Source organism: Protopterus annectens, chromosome 9.part0 (genome assembly GCF_019279795.1).
Source record: "Protopterus annectens isolate FY-2018-M chromosome 9.part0, PAN1.0, whole genome shotgun sequence".
NCBI classification, from domain to species: domain Eukaryota; kingdom Metazoa; phylum Chordata; order Ceratodontiformes; family Protopteridae; genus Protopterus; species Protopterus annectens.
Window position 1 is genome coordinate 289,518,629 of NC_056743.1, and position 21,806 is coordinate 289,540,434.

General features: G+C 38.6%; 1 protein-coding gene across 2 annotated transcripts in view; it reads left to right on the forward strand.

Moving 5' to 3' along the window:
* OTOG (otogelin) overlaps positions 1 to 21,806 on the forward strand; it is a 2,079,396-nt gene that overhangs the window by 501,102 nt on the left and 1,556,488 nt on the right. For both annotated transcript variants that reach the window (XM_044082876.1, XM_044082877.1), the window contains exon 16: positions 10,592 to 10,724. In XM_044082876.1, coding sequence (XP_043938811.1) covers positions 10,592 to 10,724 — 133 coding nt within the window. The remainder of the gene's footprint in view (positions 1 to 10,591; positions 10,725 to 21,806) is intronic.

Consider the following 21,806-nt stretch of genomic DNA (forward strand, 5'->3'; position numbering starts at 1 on the left):
TCTGCATGCCTGATGTTAGGGAAAAATCTGAGACCAGTGATGATGACAGTCAGTGCATGGTGCAGTCTAGGGCTACAGTGCCTTTCTCTAGCATCGGTACTGTGGTAGGCATATTACCCATCCCTTAGGGAGACACAGATACATTGCCTTTGCAAACCACTTGTCAGTCTAAGGGTCCACGGTTAGCTGTGTAGGATGGAAATTGGCTGACACCTTTCTCCCTTGCTCCACAGCCAGAAGTTTGTGCCTGCAGCTCCATTGAGCAAGGGGATGGCAGTAGGGCAGGGCATGCTATTGGACACCAACTTCATGGTCCTCACCCCATGCCTGAACTGAGTGTCTGCATAGCCATTTTACAATGGGTGCACAGGTCAGTCATATACACACTGGCTGATATTGCTGCAGCCACTGCAGAACTGATGAGTGTGGTACATGGTTTGTATGACAACTTGAGAGAGTGCTTTGCCTATTCACATTTTTAAAAGGTACCAGGTGTGGGAGGTTATATCCAGAAGCATAACAATCCACATGACCATTCATCTTCCCACTCCTGTGGGATTGCTAGGGATGGTCAAGGTTCTGCAACATCATGCCCTCCATGCCTGTTTCCAGTCTCAAGGGTACTGCATCCAGCCGTGTATGCTCACAAATATAGGGTCTATGTGATAGATCTACCCAAGGCACTGTCTGCTATTCCTACTTTAAAAAGATGCCATCATCTGTGCCAGCTGAAGAGGGGGAAGCTCCTGTGGTCAGGGACACAACTTTGGTGCACTTACCTACTGATAGTGAGTGCCCTGGGCCTGTTGTAGAGAGACATGGATAGTGAGGAAGCATCCAAAATGAATATGTCCACTCACACAGTATCTGGAGTCACAACCCCTCCATGCATAATCCTTCAATCTTGCCATACTCACCAGGCCATGACACATGTGCATAACTACATTATTAGTCACCCCTTGTTTATTACCAGCCACTGTTACTGTGGCCCTCCCCATCTGTGCATATAATTACAATTGTGCCATGCTCTCATTTAGGATTACCACCTCTGCATTTTTATGCAAGACAGTCCGTATCTGGGCTGTTATGGCCTGTGAAAAACACTAAAAATTCACAAATGCCCTGAAATTTTAGAACAAAAATAATTTCCTAAGTTTTCTTTAATAGTTACATAAACAATTACTTTATATGTGAAACACTTAAATGTTATATGAAACAGTATAAGCAATTATATAATTTATACTGAATTTTGTTGTGGATGATTGTATATAGTTTTTTGTAGTTTTTTTGTAGTTTATTATTCTGTTTATCTTTTTCTAATGTCATGATTATTAGTACATTATCTAGTGACTATAAAAACAAGTAAAAATATGTTTAAAAAAACAAAGAATAACCTTTTATTTCAGCAAAATGTGAAGTTTTATCCTTTGCATTGTCTGTGGGTATGTTTTGTACTGCACACTTTCACATCTACAACAAATGGTCCACTTTGGGCATTTGAAAAGGTGGCCACTGGCAGCCCTAATCTCATTGCTTTGTTTCTAATGTCTAATGTACAGTAAGACCAGTCCATGCACTGTATACCATGAATGTAATTAAATCACAAGGACTGAGGATAGCAAGAGTGACTAACGAAAAACAATCATTCACAAAAAAATCATAGAACTACAAGAAGACTTTGGCCCAAGGGTATTTCAACAGTTTCATCAAACAAATCAAAGACCCCATCATTAATCATAAAGAAAACAATGACCCCAGTTTGGCACATTCCTTTGACCAACTAGTTTGGCACATTCCTTTGACCAACTGACAGATATCTCCGCAACCTCACCAGACACAGGAACAATGATTGGTGGAGGGCTAGCATTACCTTCACATATTCATTGGACTTTAAAGACATCAAGAGAGTAATCGAGAACAACTAGTGCATTATTAGCGAACAAGACTCTGAATAAGATCGTCCCACCAAAACCGGCGTTTACCTTCTGTAAAAACAAGAGCTTAAGGTACTATGTAGAAAGAAGAGCACCAGTAGAGAACTTGCAGCTTAGGAAAGGCACCTATCAATGTGGCACACCTTTCTGTAACTACTGCAGATTCATGAGCAACCAAGATGCTTTCTTTTGTTCCAACAACCAGAAGAAATTTTGAAGCAGAGGGTACAGTAACTGCAACTCTGACACAGTTGTTTACAGAGCACAATGCAAGCTTTGTCTGGCTTTTTATTTGGAAAAACTATCAATAAGTTAAAGACCAGGATAGCATACCACTGCAATGACATACTTTAAAGCAGCCATACCAACTCCTTGGCCAATCATGCCAAGGAAAACATTGGAGACAGCACCTCCACTTTTCATGTCATTGACAGGATCCACTGTGAAGTCCTGGATGAAAACAGAAATGACAGACAAGAGAAGAATGAATTAGATTGACTGAATCAGCTGAGAGCAGAAAAACCACAAGGCCTGAAGACCTCATTTTCTATTAACTGCATACTGAAGCTTAGGAAACTGAACCACCACAATTTTTACTGAAGTTGAGAGAATGACCAGTGTGTGTGTGTGTGTGTGTGTGTGTGTGTGTGTGTGTGTGTGTGTGTGTGTGTGTGTGTGTGTGTGCATATATATATATATATATATATATATATATATAAATATATATATATATATATATATGTACATACATACATACATCTACATATTTTTTTCTTTCATATTTCTCAGTAACCTGGATCAGTTTTTATGAAGAAAGAAAAAAAGATTAAAGATAAAAATCCAACATTAAACAGGGGTATCTCTTATTTAGCTAAATAACTACCAAGCTAGCGCCATGTCACCCACAAAGCAAAAAATCAACCCCAGATCATTGACAATATCTAACCCACTTTAAATGAACACACCTAACACTGGAGCTACCAGCTATGGTAATCAATGCAGGATTTACACTAAAGCACTGCAGACTAAGCTCCAGGAAGTTGAGACTTTCTTTCTCTGTATTTATTGATAGGTCAACGTACCAGGACATTTTTATTCCTTTTTGTTTTATCAGTTTATAATGGTTTAAGCTGGGAATGTTATTTGCTGGATGGCGGTATCCATGCCTAGCAATACTTAGATTTGTTATAATAAAGAAAAATAACTGTAGTGCAGAAGGTGACAGATTAAAGCATGAGGCCATTTTTTAATGGACTTGATTTTGCTTTTCAACCACAGTTAGTTGCACTTATGTTTAAGAATTGTTTGAGATATTTCATTAGATACATTTGAAAAGTAGCTGTTAAGTCTTTGGAAACAAGGTAAACTTGTGTGGCAAGGCAGCGTTCTAGACAGCACCCTAATAGGTTCATAGGTTCATAGCTTCATTTGTGTTTACTATAGCTTCATAGGTGTTTACTAGGCTAATGACCACAAAGGCCTTTTTAAGCCTAGCCATGCATCCCAAATCTCTGACAAGTTCTGATACCCTTGAAAAGTGTAAACATGGGCCTGCGAGGTGAACCATTTACAGGTTACCTGTATCCATTAGAGATATAGGTGCCAAACCAGGGATGAATTTCTGTTCTCCCATGCAATTGTCCAAGTAGCACTTGAACTGGGTTCGGGAGGAACTCTGCTTCACATGGATGGAGAGCCTGTTCAATAGATATGGGTAGTCTCTGGGACATATACCTATCTCTCCAGCAGGTCCTATTTATATCACAGGCAAGGTTTAAGTCTTTAGAACAGGTAATTCTGGTGCTGTTTGTTTTGTGGATATGCAGGAGGTCCATCAGAGTGGGGTCTAACAATGCCCTATATGCCAGGCATAGATCTCCCCTCAAAAGCCTGTAGAAGACAGAATACAGGGATAGAGACTTGAGGCAGTCTGCATAGGACATTTTACTTGTGCCCTGTATTCTTTTAGTGAGGAACCTCTGTGGCCATTCTAACTGTTTGATATGCCTGGTTATGTACATACCAAAGGGGGCATTATACTCAATGATAGATCTGATGAATGCTGAATACAGTGGAACAATGACTTCCTTGGACTTAGATGCCATACCTTTGTTTACAAGATGCGCAACACAGAATAATTTCCTCACCACTGTAGACACATGATGGTCAAAGGCTAGATTACTATCTATGTGTGTCCCTAAATCCCTGACTACTAGGTGAACTCTTAGGAGTGTGTTGTCAATATGATGGTTACCTGGAATAGATGACTTCCCAAAGGATACTATTATGCATTTCTTGGCATTTAGTTTTAGTCAATGCCTCTGACACCAGTTGTTTGTCTGTGTCAGCCCCTCCTGGAGAACATTTGTGTCAGTGTGGGATTCAATGACAGCTCCTAATTTGCAATCATCTACAAATTTAGTCAGCCAGAGGCCACTGACATTGGGCTTGACTTCTGAGAAGTAAATGCCAAAAAAAGGAGTCCAAGGACTGATCCTTGAGTGACTGCACTTGTGACTGGCCTCTATGTAGATGTGGACTACCCAATTCTAACTTCCTGGGTCCTATCTGTGAGCCAATGGGCTATCCACTGGATGACATATGGGTTTGTACCTAACCTCTTGAGTTTGTAAACAATGCTTGAGTGGAGTATTGTGTCAAATGCCTTGGCTAGGTCAAGGTAGACAGTGTGAACAATTTTTGCCCTCATCCATTGCTTTGGTGACCATCTCAAAGAAGTCCACCAGGTTGAGTAGGCATGATGATCTGCCCTTGATGAAACCAAACTGGGGTGGGTCCAGTAGCAAATTGGGTACTCTCGTGGTCATCCATCCCCCATTGATGGCACTACCATTGAGAGCGGACATATCTCGAAGAAACCCCCCCCCCCGAACAATTGAAATAAGTGCATGTTGTTACACACTTTAACACATTATCTGAGCAGCACCCATCTTCCTGTAAAGTAATATTTACAAATAAAGAGATGTCTTCAGACAAGAAGTAGCTTTGAGAGTCCTACCTTCCTTTTTAACCACCTTTCTGTTGTGTGATACTGCAAAGGATCTTTCCGCTACTGCATTCTTTTGGAGAACGTGGTACATCAACAAGGACACTGCTAGTCTTTTTTCCCATAAGCCATGAGATTTTAGATTGATGAGGTTTTTCGCAGCTGTTTTTTATTGCATGCATCATTTGTTACTCTTGGTTATTTGTAGTTTGGCTCATGGTTGTGAACCAGACCCTGCCTATTAGACAGTGCCACAGTGCAGACCTCTTGACAATGCATCACAGTCATCCCCTCCACAAATTCTATACCACAGCCTCTGCCACTAATGGCTCCCACAAATCTTCCCTTCTGAATGAAATACCAACACGTTGGGTAACATTACACACACAGCAAATATCTTGCTGCATGTTTCCAGAGCATCCTGAGGTGTGCCACTGGAGGCTTCTAAGCAGTGGAAGTAGGCCTCCATCAGCCCATACATACATTCAGCAATATTTCAGGTATGCAATAGTCCAGAGTTTATGCTGAACTATAGCTAGTTTATCTGGAACCCTGTGTGGTTTTGTGACCGAGTAACAAATGACACAAAAAACAAAAACAAAAACCCCCCGAAACAAACAAAAAAAAAAGCAGAAATACCTTATAGTCTTATACTGTAGCAAACTGCTTGCTGCAAATGTAAAATTCAGTTTACTACAGTTAAATAGCCACACACAAAGCACTTCAACTCTTCAGCCCTGACCACAACTACAGTAAAAGCAGTGCATGCACTACTGTGGTAGAATATTAATACCATAGCACCACACCATCGGCATCAGCTAATTATGCCACCTAAAACTGCACACCTGGGTAGCCCTGGACTAGATATACCTCCAGCTGTATGCATTCTGTGCCATGAGCTGTGAAATTCAGTTTGTCACTAGTCATGGTTCTAGGACATATCTGACATTCTGATAAGATGTCTCTGAGGGAAATTATCCTATATGAATTGCTCATGTATCACATCTGCCATATTTGCAATCAGGTGGGGTGCTGGTCTGACACACTGTACATTGTAATTTGCGCATTGTAGATTACTTAATAAAACCTTAGTAGTACAACTTCATGAATCATAACTGCACTAATTCAGCCATACTAGTATAAAAGCTTAATTCAGAGTCAAAGTCAAAGTAAACTTTATTGTCATTCAGACTTCACACAACAGTGCAAACTGAACAAATTTCATTTCCCTGGACTCAATGTGCAAAACATTACAAGAAGCATTACAACAGACACTACTACATCACAGCAAACCATTGAAGACATAGCGCCCAAAACCTTTTATGAACCTAAACAATACATTATTGCACAGAATTCCATCAGTTATTAGTATTACACAAGAATCCTAGTTTTGCATTGGTTGGTTTATTGCATCAAAATATGAGTTCAGACTAGCATTTAAGTTATTGCACAAAAATATGTGTTTTCATCAATGTAGATATCTGCTATACCTTATGGCCAACATCATGCGTGTTGTTAGTAGAGCTGAGTAGTCTGATGGCCTGTGGAGAAAAGCTCTTACTGAATCTGGAGGTTTTGAACTGCTTATTGCGATAGCTCTTGCCAGATGATAGGAAGGAAAACAGGCCATGGGCAGGGTGAGTGAAATCCGTGACTATTTTAGTGGCTCTGCTGAGACATCGAGACAAGTATAGGTGCAGAATAGATGTAAGAATGGTCTTAATATATTTTTTCATCCGCTTTAACCACCCTTTGGCGAGTCATCAGATCCAAAAGCAGAGCACTTTCCATAACATACTGAAAGACTTTTTAACGAGATGCTTTCTATAGTGCCCCTGTAAAAGGTTCTGAAAAGAGGAGGTGGAAAGTTTGCTCTTCTCATTCTTTGCAGAAAATGGAGACACTGTTGCACCCACTCGGCAATGGAATTTGTGTTTATGGACTCCGCTATATCTACCCCTAAGAACTTGGTGCTTTTTACCCTGTCCACTGTCTCCCTGTAGATTGTGAGTGGAGGCTGCACTCCATGGTTCCTTCTGAAGTCAACAATTATCTCCTTGGCCTTGTTCACATTCAGTGGCAGGTTGTTGTTGTCGCACCACACAATCAGTTGGTTAACCTCCTCTCGGTAGGCTGTTTCATCATCATTGCTGATGAAACCCACAACTGTTGTGTCATCTGCAGACATAATTATGTGATTTGAACTGTACCTGGAAATGCAGTCATGGGTCAGCAAAGTGAACAACAAGGGAATCAAGATGCAACCCTGGTACCCCAGTGTTCATAGTAATGCTCTACAAGGTGTTCTTACCAATGCATACTGTCTGGGGTCTATCTACGAGGAAGTCTAGTATCCATTTGCACAGTAGGGTGCTGATACCCAGTTGAACCAGTTTCTTTATCAAATGCTGAGGGATGGCTGTGTTGAGGGCAGAGCTGAAGTCTATGAATAGCATATGCACATAGCAGTTTTTGTTTTCCAGGTGGGCCAGAGATAAGTGAAGTGCTAAATAAATAGCATCTACCATGGATTGACTAGACCAGTTTGCAAAGTGGAGTGGATCAAAAGTTGCAGGAAGTCTTGATGTTATATAGTCCTTGACCAGCCTTTCAAAGCATTTCATTACAGTGGAGGTGAGAGCTATGGGGTAGTAGTCACTGAAGCTTGATAGTGGAGACTTCTTGGGAAATGGTATGATGGCTGTGTTTTTAAAACATTTGGGTACGATGGGCTGACTCCAAGAAGTGTTAAAGATATCAGTGAGGATGTTTGCCGTTTGAGCAGCACAGTCCCTGAGTACCTTCCCTAGAATGTTGTCAGGTCCAGATGCTTTCCTTGGGTATACCCTGTGCAAGTTCCTCCGAACATCAGCTGGGTTGAAACAAAGCACTTCATCATCCTGACTGGTAAAGACATTTGTGGCTGTAGTGTTGTTGTTTTCCTCAAACTTGCTAACATATATGTTGAGCTTGTTGAAAAATTCAGTGCTGTCATATCACTGAGAAAATGAAGGCCTTTAGTCTGTTATGGATTGAATTCCTTGCCACAGGCACCTGGAGTCTTTTAGTTCTGTGAAGTGACTCTGAATTTTCTGTCCATAGACATGTTTGGCATCTCTCACACCCTTATTTAGATTCACTCTGGCTAACCTAAGGGCATCCTTATCCCCTGACTTAAAGACGGCATTGCATGCTCTCAGAAGCTTGTAAGCCAGGGTTTCTGGTTGGCCCATATGGTGGTGTTCTTATTGACTGTCACCTCATCTATACACTTTGATATATATCCCATCACAGACTCTATGTACTCACCTAGGTTGATGTGCTGATTTACAGTGGCTACCTCTTTGAACATGTTCCAATCTATGCTTTTAAAACAGTCTTGAAGTGCTGAGACTGCTCCCTCTGGCCATATCCTTAATTGTTTCTTGGATGGCTCCCTCTGATTAATAATGGCCTATATGCTGGAACTAGCATTATAGAGAGATGGTCTGAGTTTTCCAGGTGTTGGTGAGGCACTGCCTTAAATGCTAGTTTGACACTGGACTAGACCTTATCCAATATGTTCTCACCCCTAGTTGCAAAATCCATGTGCTAATAGAAGGCTATCTGCCCGAGGGCATTTACAAGCCTAGCCTATAGTTTTGTAGCTTACACCACCCCCTTAGTATATGTGTTAGAACTGACTTCAGATTGGCCTGACTGAAGTCTCCCGCTATTATGTGAACATGGTCCAGATTCTGGTTTTGCAATTCACTGATCAGTAATTCACTGAATCCAAAAGATCACAAATGGACATAGTTCTTCCCATAGAAATAAAAGGTAATTGTATTCCTTCACCTCACGTTTCATTCATGGATCAGTTTTCTATATCCCTTGCTCTTGTACCTCTTCTTTATCTTAGTCATAAGTTCATAGGTTCATAGGATGAAACTAGGCTGTTGGCCTTGGCCTGGAGGCCCTTATAAGCCTAGCCAAGAATTTCACTCATGTTCCCTCAAAGTCAGCACCTGTTTCCCCTGTCCAGCAGGGACATAGGTGGGATCCCAGGGGTATATTTTCTGTTTCCCTTCCAGTCGTTCAGGTTCCTCTTAAAGAGGGCTAGAGAGGTACTCTGCTTGACATGAAGGGGGACTCTATTCCACAGATGGGGGAGTCTTTGGGACACTAATCTGTCCTGCCAACAAGTTCTATTAATGTCAAAGACCAGGTTAAGGCCTTGATGTGTGGGTTGCATGAGTGGAGTTTGTCTTACGGGTATGCAGCAACTCCATCAAGGTTGGTTCTGAAACGGCCTTGTATACCAGACACAGGTCACCTCTGAGCAGTTTGTATGAGACTGAGTAGAGGGAAAGGGCTTTTAGCCTATCTGTATAGGATAGGTGTTTGAGACCCTGGATTTTCCTGGTCAGGAACCTCTGTGGTCTCTCCAATTGCTGCATGTGCTTTGCAAGGTGCAGTCCAAAGGGGGCAATTTACTTGATAATAGGTCTGATAAGGGAGCAGTACAGGGATGTTATGACCTCCTTGTTCCCGGATGAAATACCCTTATTTATGAGGTGGGCCATGTAGAAAGCCTTCCATACAACGGAGGCAATGTGGTGGTCAAAAGGCAGGTTGCTATCAATCTGGGTGCCCAATTTTCCCCTACATGTCTGGCTGGCTCAAACCAGGACATCACATTGCCCTCCTTCTTCCAAGCAATGCATAAGAAAATTGGGTCATAAGTTACTACCAAAGAAAATCATTTTAGAAATGGAGTGAAATTACATATCCTCATAAAGAACTTTACCTATTGATACCATTTCCAGATTAGGAATGTTGTTGTTGTTGTGTCTTTCGGCTTTTCCTGGTTAGGGGGTCGCCACAGCGGAACTCCGGTCCGCTAATGATTGGTAGTAGATTTTTATGTGCCGAGTTACCAGCTCTGGCGCACAACCTTCAACGAAGGTACACCCATTCACGCATGTCTCCACACAGAAGACGCTCTAGCTGAGAATCGAACCGGACAGCGTCTTACTGTGAGGTGACAATGCTACCGCAGCACCACCACCGTGGGATATTTCCAGAATAGGAATGTGGAATATAAATATAATGATAGGATGAAAAAAGAAAGAATGGGACTAGGCTGAAGAAGAAATAGGAAGAGGCAACAAAAAAGGAGTTGCAGTGTAGTGGGGTATTTGCAATACTTTGTGCGATGACAAGGCAATGCAGAAAATACCCTACATATTTCTTTGGAATTTTACTATAAATTTGTGTTGTAAACATTTGGCACATAAGGAATGCTGAGCCGATTTAGTACATTTCTTAAGACTTCAGTCCCGGTTCAGCAACCATAAAACCTTTTGTGAAGTCTTTGTTTTACTTTCAGGCTATTTTGTATTGCAGGAACATGTACGTTTTGCTTCAGCATGACACAGTCCTCTGTCTTGACTGAGCTTTAATTAGAAATATATCTGCTGTCGTACTCTCTTTCAGTCATGAAAATCATTTTTGGTACATCACCATCTGCACATTGTGATATGTGTTAGTAGCGGTTAGTTTTTGTGTATTCATAGCATTCTGGAAGATTGCTTTAAAATGATAAAGTGCAGTCATGCTTTTATTATGCTGCCTTAATTAAACTTTATTTTTTTATTTTTATTTTAAGGAACAAGATGGAGCTTGCATACAGTCAGTAAATATCATTCTAGACCAAGACCCAAAGAAGCAGGTCTTACTGACACAATCAGGAGACGTCTTTGTGTGTGAACAGTATAAGGTCAATCTTCCCTACAATGATGGTATGTAGAAGCATTTAAGTACATAAATCCAACATGTTCTGTGATTGCAGAGAGGCATTTATGCTGTAAGTTTAATGGTTTAGTCAGGACTAGTCTGATGACTCATCTGGCAGCAGATCCTTTCATGTAAAAGGATCCTGAAAATTGCAACCCTGATCTTGGAAAAGATGCACCACAAATTTATTTTGTGAAGTTCTGGCACTATCTGTCACTCAAATATCACTGCAGTTTTGTTAAGAGCAACCAACAGCCTTAATGTTGCATTTGGAAGTGTAAAAACACAGCTACCTTGGATACGTACCTAATGCAGATTAAAATAACAATATTTTTAAGTTATATTTAATAATGCACTTCCTGATTCAGCATTGACTGTGGCCACTGACTGATTTAAGGGATACTTGTCTGTTAATCAGTGAAGATAATAATTTTAAGTACAACAAAAGGCCAGATTCATTAATGCTTACACTGTGTACACAATATTTGTTCAAGAACATTCCTACCACATTGTTTGTGCTGCTTAGTAGCTCAGAAAGATTACACTAAGTATACATGTAGTCTACATTTTGTGGTAACCTTTGTGAACCCCCCTCAATATTTAAGCCAGCAAGAAAATCAGTAGGAAAACTAAAATTAGGAGAAAGAAGGTGTAAGTTATGCTTGTGCTGCCTGTTCCCTCAGAACAGTGTGCACTTAGTGTAGGTGTTAATGAATCCCAGGGAATATCTAAAACGATGTATCCATCTTCTACCAAAATAACCAAACCAAGCATCATAAGAACCCACAAAAGTTCTGGGCTGCAGTAAATAACTTATTACACCCAAGTAAAGTAACTACTCCCACTCCAAAAACAACTAACATCTATGAAAGTGTAGCTAGCCAGTTCAACATTTTCTTTACTGAATCCATCCAACTTCTAGCCAATAACCACACTAAAATCAATCCCACCCCCCTGAGCATGATTATAACTTACCTCCACAAAACCCCACCAGTCAATTCAAGCTACATCCAGTTTCAACCAGTTACACAAACAAACTGCTAAAAAAACTAAAACCCACCACTCTAGCAGTTGATAACCTCCCCCCAGAATTTCTGCAAATTGCAGCAGAAGCTATCTCCTATCCAGTAGCCATACTCATAAATAGAGCAATAGCTGAAGCATACATTCCCACTATCTGGAAAATCTCTCACATTCTACCACTTCAGAAAGGAGGAACCTCTTGCAAACTTACAAACTACAGCCCCATTGGCATTCTTTCACCCCTATCCAAAGTCCTCAAAAGAGTAGTACACACTCAACTCATGGAATACCTTCTCTCACATAATCTTCTATCCCACACCCAGCATGGTTTTTGCCCTGCTCATAGAACCACAACAGTCCTACTGTCCTTTACTAACATAGTTAACTAACACAGAAAAATTGCCCAATTTGTATCAGCGTTATTCCTTGACCTGTCAAAGGCCTTTGACATGGTCAACCACAAGAAGCTCATTAGCATCCTTTCCTTCCTTAATTTCAGCCATACTGCTACTACATGGTTCCATAGCTACTTTTTCCAACTGGCAACAAGCAGTCCAATAGCAAAAATCCCTCTCACACCTCCTCCCAGTCACCTTAGGTGTCCCCAAGGCTCCATCCTTGGACCCCTTCTATTCTCCCTCTTTACCAACCAGCTTCACTCTGCCACCCCAGATGCCACCGTAATTCAGGTCTATATTAAAATCAGCAAATGCTTAAAAAAAGCGAATGCTGTTTTATCGACCCCATGTGAGCAAAAGCTTACAATCCTGAACACTTAGAATAGCATTTTTTTTCCCAGTGTAAAAAATCGCTGTTCCACAAAAAAAAATAAATAAATAAAAACTGTAAAACATTACATAAAGTGTGTGGGGGGAGGGCTTCACCCCCCCCTGACTTAAATATGCCAACTCTGAGATTGCACTACAGTGAGGAAAATGACAAAGTAACAAAGGCGGCCAAGCAATTTCTTTCCCAGGGAAAGAAATCACTTGTATGCAGTTTTGCTATTTTGTTGTTTCGTGCTTTCAAGTTCATTCAAGACACATTCAAAAGAATGCGTCTTCAATTGTATAATAGGAATCCGTAATTCAATACGCGGATGACTCAACCATGATCTGCTCAGCCTCCTGCCTCAACATCCTTCAAACCATAACCCAAAACTCCTTCCTGTCTGTAGAAACTTAGCAAACCAACTCCCAGCTTATACTAAATCCCAGTAAAACAAATCTCCTCCTCTTCAACCCCACTAGGACTACCCCCCCAACCTTCCACATATACTTCAAAAACAAAACCTTGATCACTCCAACTGACCATACCAAACTGCTAGGAGTCATAATCGACAATAACCTGAAATTTGATCTCCATGTAGATCAAACCATCAAAAAAGTATATAAAATCTTGGCCTCCTATATAGAAACAAGCAATTTCTAACAAAAAGTACAAAAGTAACCAATTCCAGAACTCACCTGCTATCAACACTCCTTTATGCATCCCCAGTCCTATCCAACTGACCTTGCCAAACTGGAAGCTTGTTACAATAAAATCTCTAAATTTGTCACCAATGCATCTTACAAGTCACATCATTGTGTATCTCTCAAACAGCTCGATTGCCTTGAACTCCCGCAACTCATACACTTTAATCAGCTAACCTTAGCCCATAAAATTCTCCACCATCCAAATAAGTCCCCAGCCCTCAAAGACCTCATTCAGCCATACTCAGCTTCAAGATCTCTCCGCTCTAACAATAAACGTCTACTACAAGTTATCAAAGCAAAAAGCTCAACAGGAGAATCCCTTTTTTCCAACTACACTTCAAAGATCTGAAACACCCTACCAAACTCACTAGTGACCATTCCATCACCTAAACAATTTAAAACACTTCTAAAAATGCACCTTGCAAACTCCTGGCTCTGTCCTGTAGCCCTCCAGGATAGGCCACTTTCACATACCACTCTTGTTTTCTAACTCACTTTCTAACCCTAGCTTAACTGATTTATGAACAGTTCTTGAAGCTAAGAGCTGAATGCTCTTCACACCTTACTGACAGTTATGTTACTTCATTGTAATTACCTAAAAAAAAATGACTACTTACTGAATTAACCTGATGTAATTTTGCAAATGAAAATATTTTTTATTTCTGTATTATGTAACATTCATTTTAAATGTGTGATATGGATTTGTACTTTCTGAACTATGTATTTGTATTCTTCCAGAGCTTTTCTCCCCAGGACTCCATTGAAAATGGGCTCCTTGTACCCAATGGACAATCCTGGAAAACAAACCGCAAATAAGTAAATAAATAAATAAATAAATAATAATATCAACTGCCAATCTAGATATCTCTGCATATTTGATAATACTATGTACATAACTGTAAGTTATACTTGGTGTTATATCTATAGTTGCAATGTCTAATACTGTTTGATTGTGTTTTGTCAATATGAAGTACTTTACATTTATTAATATGTGGTACTTTTAATATGTTACTTTATGACTTGGAGCTTATCTCCCCGGGCCTCCACTGAAAAAGGACACATGTCTAGCTGGACTTTCCAGGTAAACAAATGTAAAATAAAATAAATAAATACATTTTTTTTTAGTGAAATTGGTCAGTTTGTATAAATTTCTAAAGTACAACAGTATCTCAAAAGATGTATTTTTTTAGTGAAACTGGTAATTTTGTAAAAGCTTCTAAAGTACACACACACACACACACACACACACACATATATATATATATATATATATATATATATATATATATATATATATATATACACATATGTGTGTGTGTGTGTGTGTGTATGCATAGGTTCAGTGACATTAGTCTAAACTGCATAAAGCTGAAATGAAAATAGTCAACAGAAAAGGATCTAAACCCATAGCTTGACAGAAACTACATACATTGAAAATAATGTCTTTACTGGGGGACAAGTCTCCTCCTCTGCGCAACCACAGCTTCTGGTAATTAAATATGCCATCTCAAGAGCTGCACTACAGTGGGGAAACATTAAAGAGAGGTGAATTCACATCAAGAAATGAAAGGTTAATATTGGCAGTCCAGGATAGTGGGCTATGTACACACTGGTTTACAAAGTCCATTGAACATATGGGAGAAACAGACAAATGTAGGTTTTGTAAAACTGAATTGGAAACAGTCACGCACCTTGTTGCTGGTTGCGATGCACTATGGCAGAGGGACTGTATACTGAAAGGCATAATAATGTGGCAAGACTGTTGCACTGGAGATTGTGGAAATATTATGGTATCGAAGTGCCTGAAAAACACTGGAAATGTGAGCCACAAAGAATCACAGAAAATGATGAAGTTTATATCACATGGGATCACCTAATACCAACAGTTCAAAAGATAGATGCTAGAAAACTGGATATAGTGGCCCAGGAAAAGAAGACAAAAGTAGCATTGATCACTGAAATCTTCACACCCAGTGACTACAGTGTCTTGCATACAGAGAGACACAAAGTCATAAAATACCTGGATCTGCAGGCAGAAATGAGAGCCATGTGGAAGAAAGACACCCAGACAGTTCCAGTAGTAGTAGGAGAAACTGGTCTTATAAAAAAGAATTTATAATCTTTATTTAGATATGGTGCCAGTTCATGTAACACTGTACGAATTGCAGAAGGAGTCATTACTGGGCACATTATGGTGCTCAAGAGCACTTTTGGCTAACATCAAAGAGTGAAACAATACTAATTTCATGAACTTTAATCATACTTTGACTTAGGAATGGGGTCCATTCCCATCATGGTATTAGAAACCGAAAAGACTTGGAGAAGTTAAAAAAGGGAAAGGACATATACCTGTCAGTGGTGTAACATCATTTCTGTCAATATTATCTGTTTTAGACCTTATTTTCTTAATTATTTTCATGTCAACTTTATGCAGTTTAGACTAATGTTACTTGATATAAATGTGTATGTGTGTTTGTCCGAGTATGTGTGTGTATGGGTACATAACTTCACTGTGGAAAAAAATTAAACATTAGCATGGACACTAAACTCTGTGTACACATGCATTTCATAATAACTAGTGACTGCCAATCTAATAAGTCTGATGTTAGAATTTTTGCAGCCACAGCAAGTGTCATGCCGGGGCTCCTTGGACATTTCCATACAAATCTCTTTGTCACGGCTACCCTTTCTAAGCGACCTTTTAGTTCATGCTGTAGAATTGTGGGAGTAGTATGCACAGACTGAACTGTTGATACAGTGCTCTTTCAATTTGACAGGCTGTTGTATCACATTATGTTGGCCCATCTCACCGAGGGACTTTGACAGTGACCAGCATTTAGCTGCAATGCTGATATATTACAGCAACTCTCTGTACAGGGCTTGGCTTAGGTGAAATTATGTCCTAGAGAAAGGGCTGTATGGCACCCCTGACTGCCTACTGTTTTACACCCCCACCCATAGACATCCTCCATTGCTAGCCATGGCTTCTCCCAACAAAGGCTTTTCACACAATGCACATTTTCTCACATTTTGCCTTATTCCTCACCCTTTTCAAGAATACACTGATTTCTGTATGCACTGAAGTCCATTTAAAATATTTTTAACAACTCCTTCATTCAAAGATGGCTTAAACACAAATATCATTAATGGAAAAATCATTGTTACTATTCAACATTACTTTTCCTTGCGTCCTTTCAACACACCTTACCTGGCCAAGACATTACGGTAATAACTGTATATAAGTCATTCAGCTTTAGATACTCTGGATTGCATTTAAGAACATTTTCACAACTTTGTGATCCAGTAGTGGCCTGAACAAAAATCAAGCTACTTGTATGCATGCCTGACATGTAACTTTGAGGAAAGTGAAAAAAATAATGATCACAGTAATATATTCCAACTTGTTGCTTCTAGACATTAGACTGCCTCATACCTCTCAACCTGGAAACATTAAAAATCTGGACAAAGATACATGAAAAATAGGTATAAATCTGTACACTGATTAACAATAAAATGTGCATACATAATTATGTAACCCCACTCACTCCAATGGAATTGTGGGATGCCAATTTTTAAACGCAAACTGAAGAACAGACAAACAAAATATTACCATGACAAAATAAGAAGAAGAACAATAGTGTTTTATTTATATCAATATTTGAACTTCTGCAAAACTAAAATATAATATACTTTTAGAAAAAAAAAACATTAACTGGGTGCGGCTGCGCTTCATCCTTCTTCATTAAATAATATAAAATATAAACCAGAACAAAATTGTTTTATTTATATTATTAACATCTGAACTTGTATAAAACGAAAATAGAATTCTTTTATATAAAAATAAAATTAACTTCTACTAGTCTAGTTGGTGACTAACATGAAATAATAGGATTAGCAAGAAACAGGACAGAATAATTCTTCCCAAGTAAAACTTTAGAGGTGATCCAAAAATCCTGTTGACTTAACCCAAGTCCTTCCTGTTCCTTTTTACATTAAGGTACAGTTCTGTTAGTTAACTTATGACAAACAGCAGATGTTCGAATAGATCACTATTGTAGTAGCCTAAGTGGGGTTCCTATTACATGATCGAACTCTTGAAATAGCAAACGCTCATTTGTTGTACCCAAATGCAAGAAACCACAGAATATCAAAGGAACGTATCAGCGAATGAAAAAAAATCTCTGGGCCGTTCTCCAGACGTTGCTGTTTTCTTCACTGTGGTGCAATCTTGGTGTTGGTATATTTAAGGTGGGGGGGCACAGCCCCCCCCCACTTGGGGTGGTATGTTGCCTGTACATGTTTTTTTTTTTTGGATCAGCAAATTTTTTCCCTGGGAAAAATGTTGTGCTTTCGTGCATTTGGGTTTGATAGTAGATCCTTCACTATATATGATGCGAATCAAATACAGAAATCAAGCAGAATAAACAAAACACTGCAGCTATCAAGTGGGGTACCATCAAATGTTCAGGAACAAATATACAGCATTTAGGAAATATAAGTATGTACAGAAGAGTGAAGAACATAAACTACAGAATTTTGAAATGCAAAGAGCGTGATTTGTTGTATCAAATCCTTTTAGCAGGACAAAAAACATGTCAAACATACGTGGTTCTCATGCTTGATCTGGAAAATGTCAGATATTACAGTGAGAACTGCTTCAGTGTGTCATGGTCTTAATAAAAAATAGCCCAGTATTGGTACTGATATTGACTAAAAAATACCATCGTGAATGTATAATGAATGATATAATTTTACTATAAACAACATTGAAAATATTTTTATTAAAATGAATTTTAAAATGTATGTTTGTATTATATATATTTTAAAACAAATATTTATAATATGTATTTAAATGTATATATACTATCTATTTACTCATATTTTGGACATTATCACATTCATATTCACATCACGTAAGGGTAGGAAAATAAATTAAATTAAAATTATTATATCAGTTTATGTTGTATATTGATATCACAAATATATACATATATACATTTTTATATTTTTAATATATATATTTTTTATGTAAAAAGGAAGTATTTATGTGGTTTTACATACACAATATCAGTACTTGATTCAATTAGTATTTAAATAATGAATTGATTTATTGGATAATTGTTGTATTGGTAGCATTATAAAATTAGCACAACCAGCATTTCAACTTTGTCTGATGAAGGCTGGAGTAACACAGCCGAAAGTGCTTACCATTCTTTCGTTCAATAAACAGTGGAATTTACGGTCAGTTGTCCGCTCTTGTGTTTGTGCTAGTGGGCTATTTTTTATACAGTTCGTTGGTTCTTGTTCATGTCATGGTCTTAAAACAAAGCTGTATATCTCTTTTGCTACAGACTGCAGTTTTGTTAATATTTTAAACCAAACAAACCCAACGGACTAAGATGTGATGTTGTCCATAGCTGCTCAGGTTGTGCAGATCAGAACTTTTAGGGGTGCATGACCATAATTTCTGACTACTAAGAGGAAATAATACAGTGGCTGCTGGTGACTTCAAATCAAAGGGGGGCTGCAGGAGACAGCGGAGTGGGTGGGGTCAATGGGAATGGGTGTGGTCAACTAGAAAGGGGAGGAGCTATGTTCAAAACCACAAAAACTGTAACTTTAATTAAATATGTTGCCCTGGGTGCCAAACCATCATTATGAGAGTCCAATCAAAAAAAAAGGAAAGTGTAGAAGAAAAAAAATATTTCAATCCATTGGCTGCATGGCAGCTTACTTAATATCTAGATGGAAACAAAAAGGTTGTAAGGCATGAAAAAATAAATTACTTTTTAAATACATTACTGGAATGCCAGTTAAAATCAAGTATAAAAAAACAAGCAGCACTCAACTCAAACCACTTCTCCTTGCACTGCGGTTCTAATTATAATTTATATTCAGTTTTAGTAAAGTACCAAGTAACATGCTGAAAGTAGCAATCTCTGTGATACCCCCACTTGTAAAAATGTTTCTTATCCAAAAAAGACCTGCTGCCTGACAACAACTATCTACTTGTTTCATGGGGAAAACATGATCAAAGTAAAAAATGAAAAGCAAACAGGAAACAAGCTCAACATACATTGCTTAAAGGATTACTGCACAGGATATGGACCACACATGATAGATTGGCATTCTGATTAGTTTGCAGGTAAAGCCTGTAATGAGCTCTTAAAATAATGTAATCCTGTCCTTTATTACAAATACTGTCATATGCATTTCAATACCCAAGGCTTATATGTTATCTAGTTATGCAAGTATTCTCTGCATGGCAACAACAGAAAGACTTTCAATGTTGGCAATTCGTTAACAGTATGCTTATTAAAACTTACTTGCATCTTACTGTCTCAGACAAGCTTACCAGATGGTCGTTAAAGCATTGCTACTTAAACACAGAGCAACAGGCACTTTCTGAATAATAAGCATAAATCAACAGTATAAAAATATGACAGAAGCCAGAACAGCCATTGTAGTACTTGTGTCTACCTTGGATGGGTGGATAGTCTGCACATTTACACTGCATAACTGTTCCTTGCCTTGCTTGGACACATCCAGAGTCACTACATAGGGGAGTGGGGTGCAAGTATGTCACAATTTGAAATGTCTCTGGCTGACTGCGATGTACCTGACACATTTTTCATACCTCTCAACCTCAGAGCAAGAAATCTGGACAAAGCCATACATAGAAGTGGGACAAAGGCCCAAAAATAAGGACAATTTTTAAATATTGCTCTTATAAACTTAGAAAGATAATAGAATAGTAGGTCTTGCATTAGTATGAATTTTCTGAAGGGTATGAAATCTGAAACTGAAATGTCTCTCATTATTTTCTAACTTCAGTCTTTAATGATTTGCCACTAATTTGCCAAAAAAAAAACATAATTTTATGAAAAATGGACCAAAAATGTGATTCAAAAATATAAAATAGCCACACAATACAGCTGGGAACCTGCAAGGAAGGGACACTTTTTAATATTAGTACTGCTAACTTGAGCAGCTGACAAAATAAAAGAATATGCATGCATTTCTGAAATAAAAGCAATCTATAACTGATTATTACAGTTATTTATTAATTGTAAACCCTCCATTTTGTCTTCCAAAATTGCCATTTTGCGGAGAGATTATTAGAGGAAGAGCAACATTTTGAGCCAAAATCGGGCACAGTTGAGAGGTTTGGATATGCCTAATTCTATAAAGCAATTTATTTGCACGTACCTCTCAGCCTGTTAATGCAGGAAATCTGGACAAGGCCAAGTATATTGGAGGAACATATAAACAGTACTAAAAATTGCTCTTGTATAAACCGAGACAGTTGATAGAATAACAGGTCTTGCTTTAGCATGCATTTTTCTGAAGGTTATGAAGTCTGAACCTCAGTGTCTGTCATTATTTAGTGACTTCATTCCTAAATGATTTGACAGAAAACCACAAATTTTATGAAGAACAAAACAAAAATAAGCAAAAATCTCTTCATTCTGCAAAAATCTGGACAGTTGAGAGGCATAGTTCTGAGTTTGCTGCCCCCCCTCACAAAATCATGGTCGAATGGGGCTTCCCCCCTACAGTCATTCCAATGAACCATTACTTGGCTATTTCACTCCATTTACTATAAACACTAACTGGGAAAAGCTGAAAAACAAAAACCATAAACACTAATGTGCATACTGATTTACTTCTGCAATGATTTGGACTTCATTTGAAAGTTTTATTTTGCATTTTACAGCGCAAACACTAATAGATATCATATCTGCTAAACAAAGCAATGCAGTCTCACAATGAAAACAGACTTTGCATTAAAACTTCTCTGCCCTTGAAAACTCACATTCACTGAAACAGCATTGAAACCCACATTCAAGGAAAATACATTTTGCAAGTGGCAGATTAACTTTGGGTTTGGACTGTTTTCAAATCACAGGCCCCTTGCACACAAAACATACACATGCTCTTTCATACACCTTCCTGATTGTATTAAATTATATTCCTTGTACAATACAGTATAGCTTTAGAGGGTGTTTTAAATTTGTTTTGAAAATTTTCCAGTAAACAATGAAACAAAATGCATGCATCAGTAATGACAAAACTGCCCAATTCAGAACATTTCCATCATAAAAGTCTACTCAAACTTCTAGAGTCCACCAGTATCAGTGCATATGCACAATCTCTGAAGTAAAACTCATCTAAACAATTCCACATTAAAGAGATCTGTAACTAATGAAGAGGCTGCTGCTAGCAAACAACTTTGTATTTCATTGTTTCATCTACAAATAAAGTGCCCGTTACCCTTGAGGAATAAATTGCATATCTTACACTAAAAAAATGATAAGCTAGCAATATTGCAATAGGGAATGGATGGCAAACAATAACAGATTCATAGTTACTAGGTGTCTTCGCCAAAAAGGAGTGCAGCATCCACCCCTTTGCAAAGTACAGTATCAGCAATGCATCTATCTACTGTGGGAGTAGAACCCACAGCCTTCTGCATCAAAAGCAAGTATACTACCTGTTGTGCTATTAAAAATGCAAGCAGACTCAGCATAAGCAGCACTAAACTTTTGCTCCCCTGCAGCTCTCAGCTCCTTGTAAAATCTACTCACG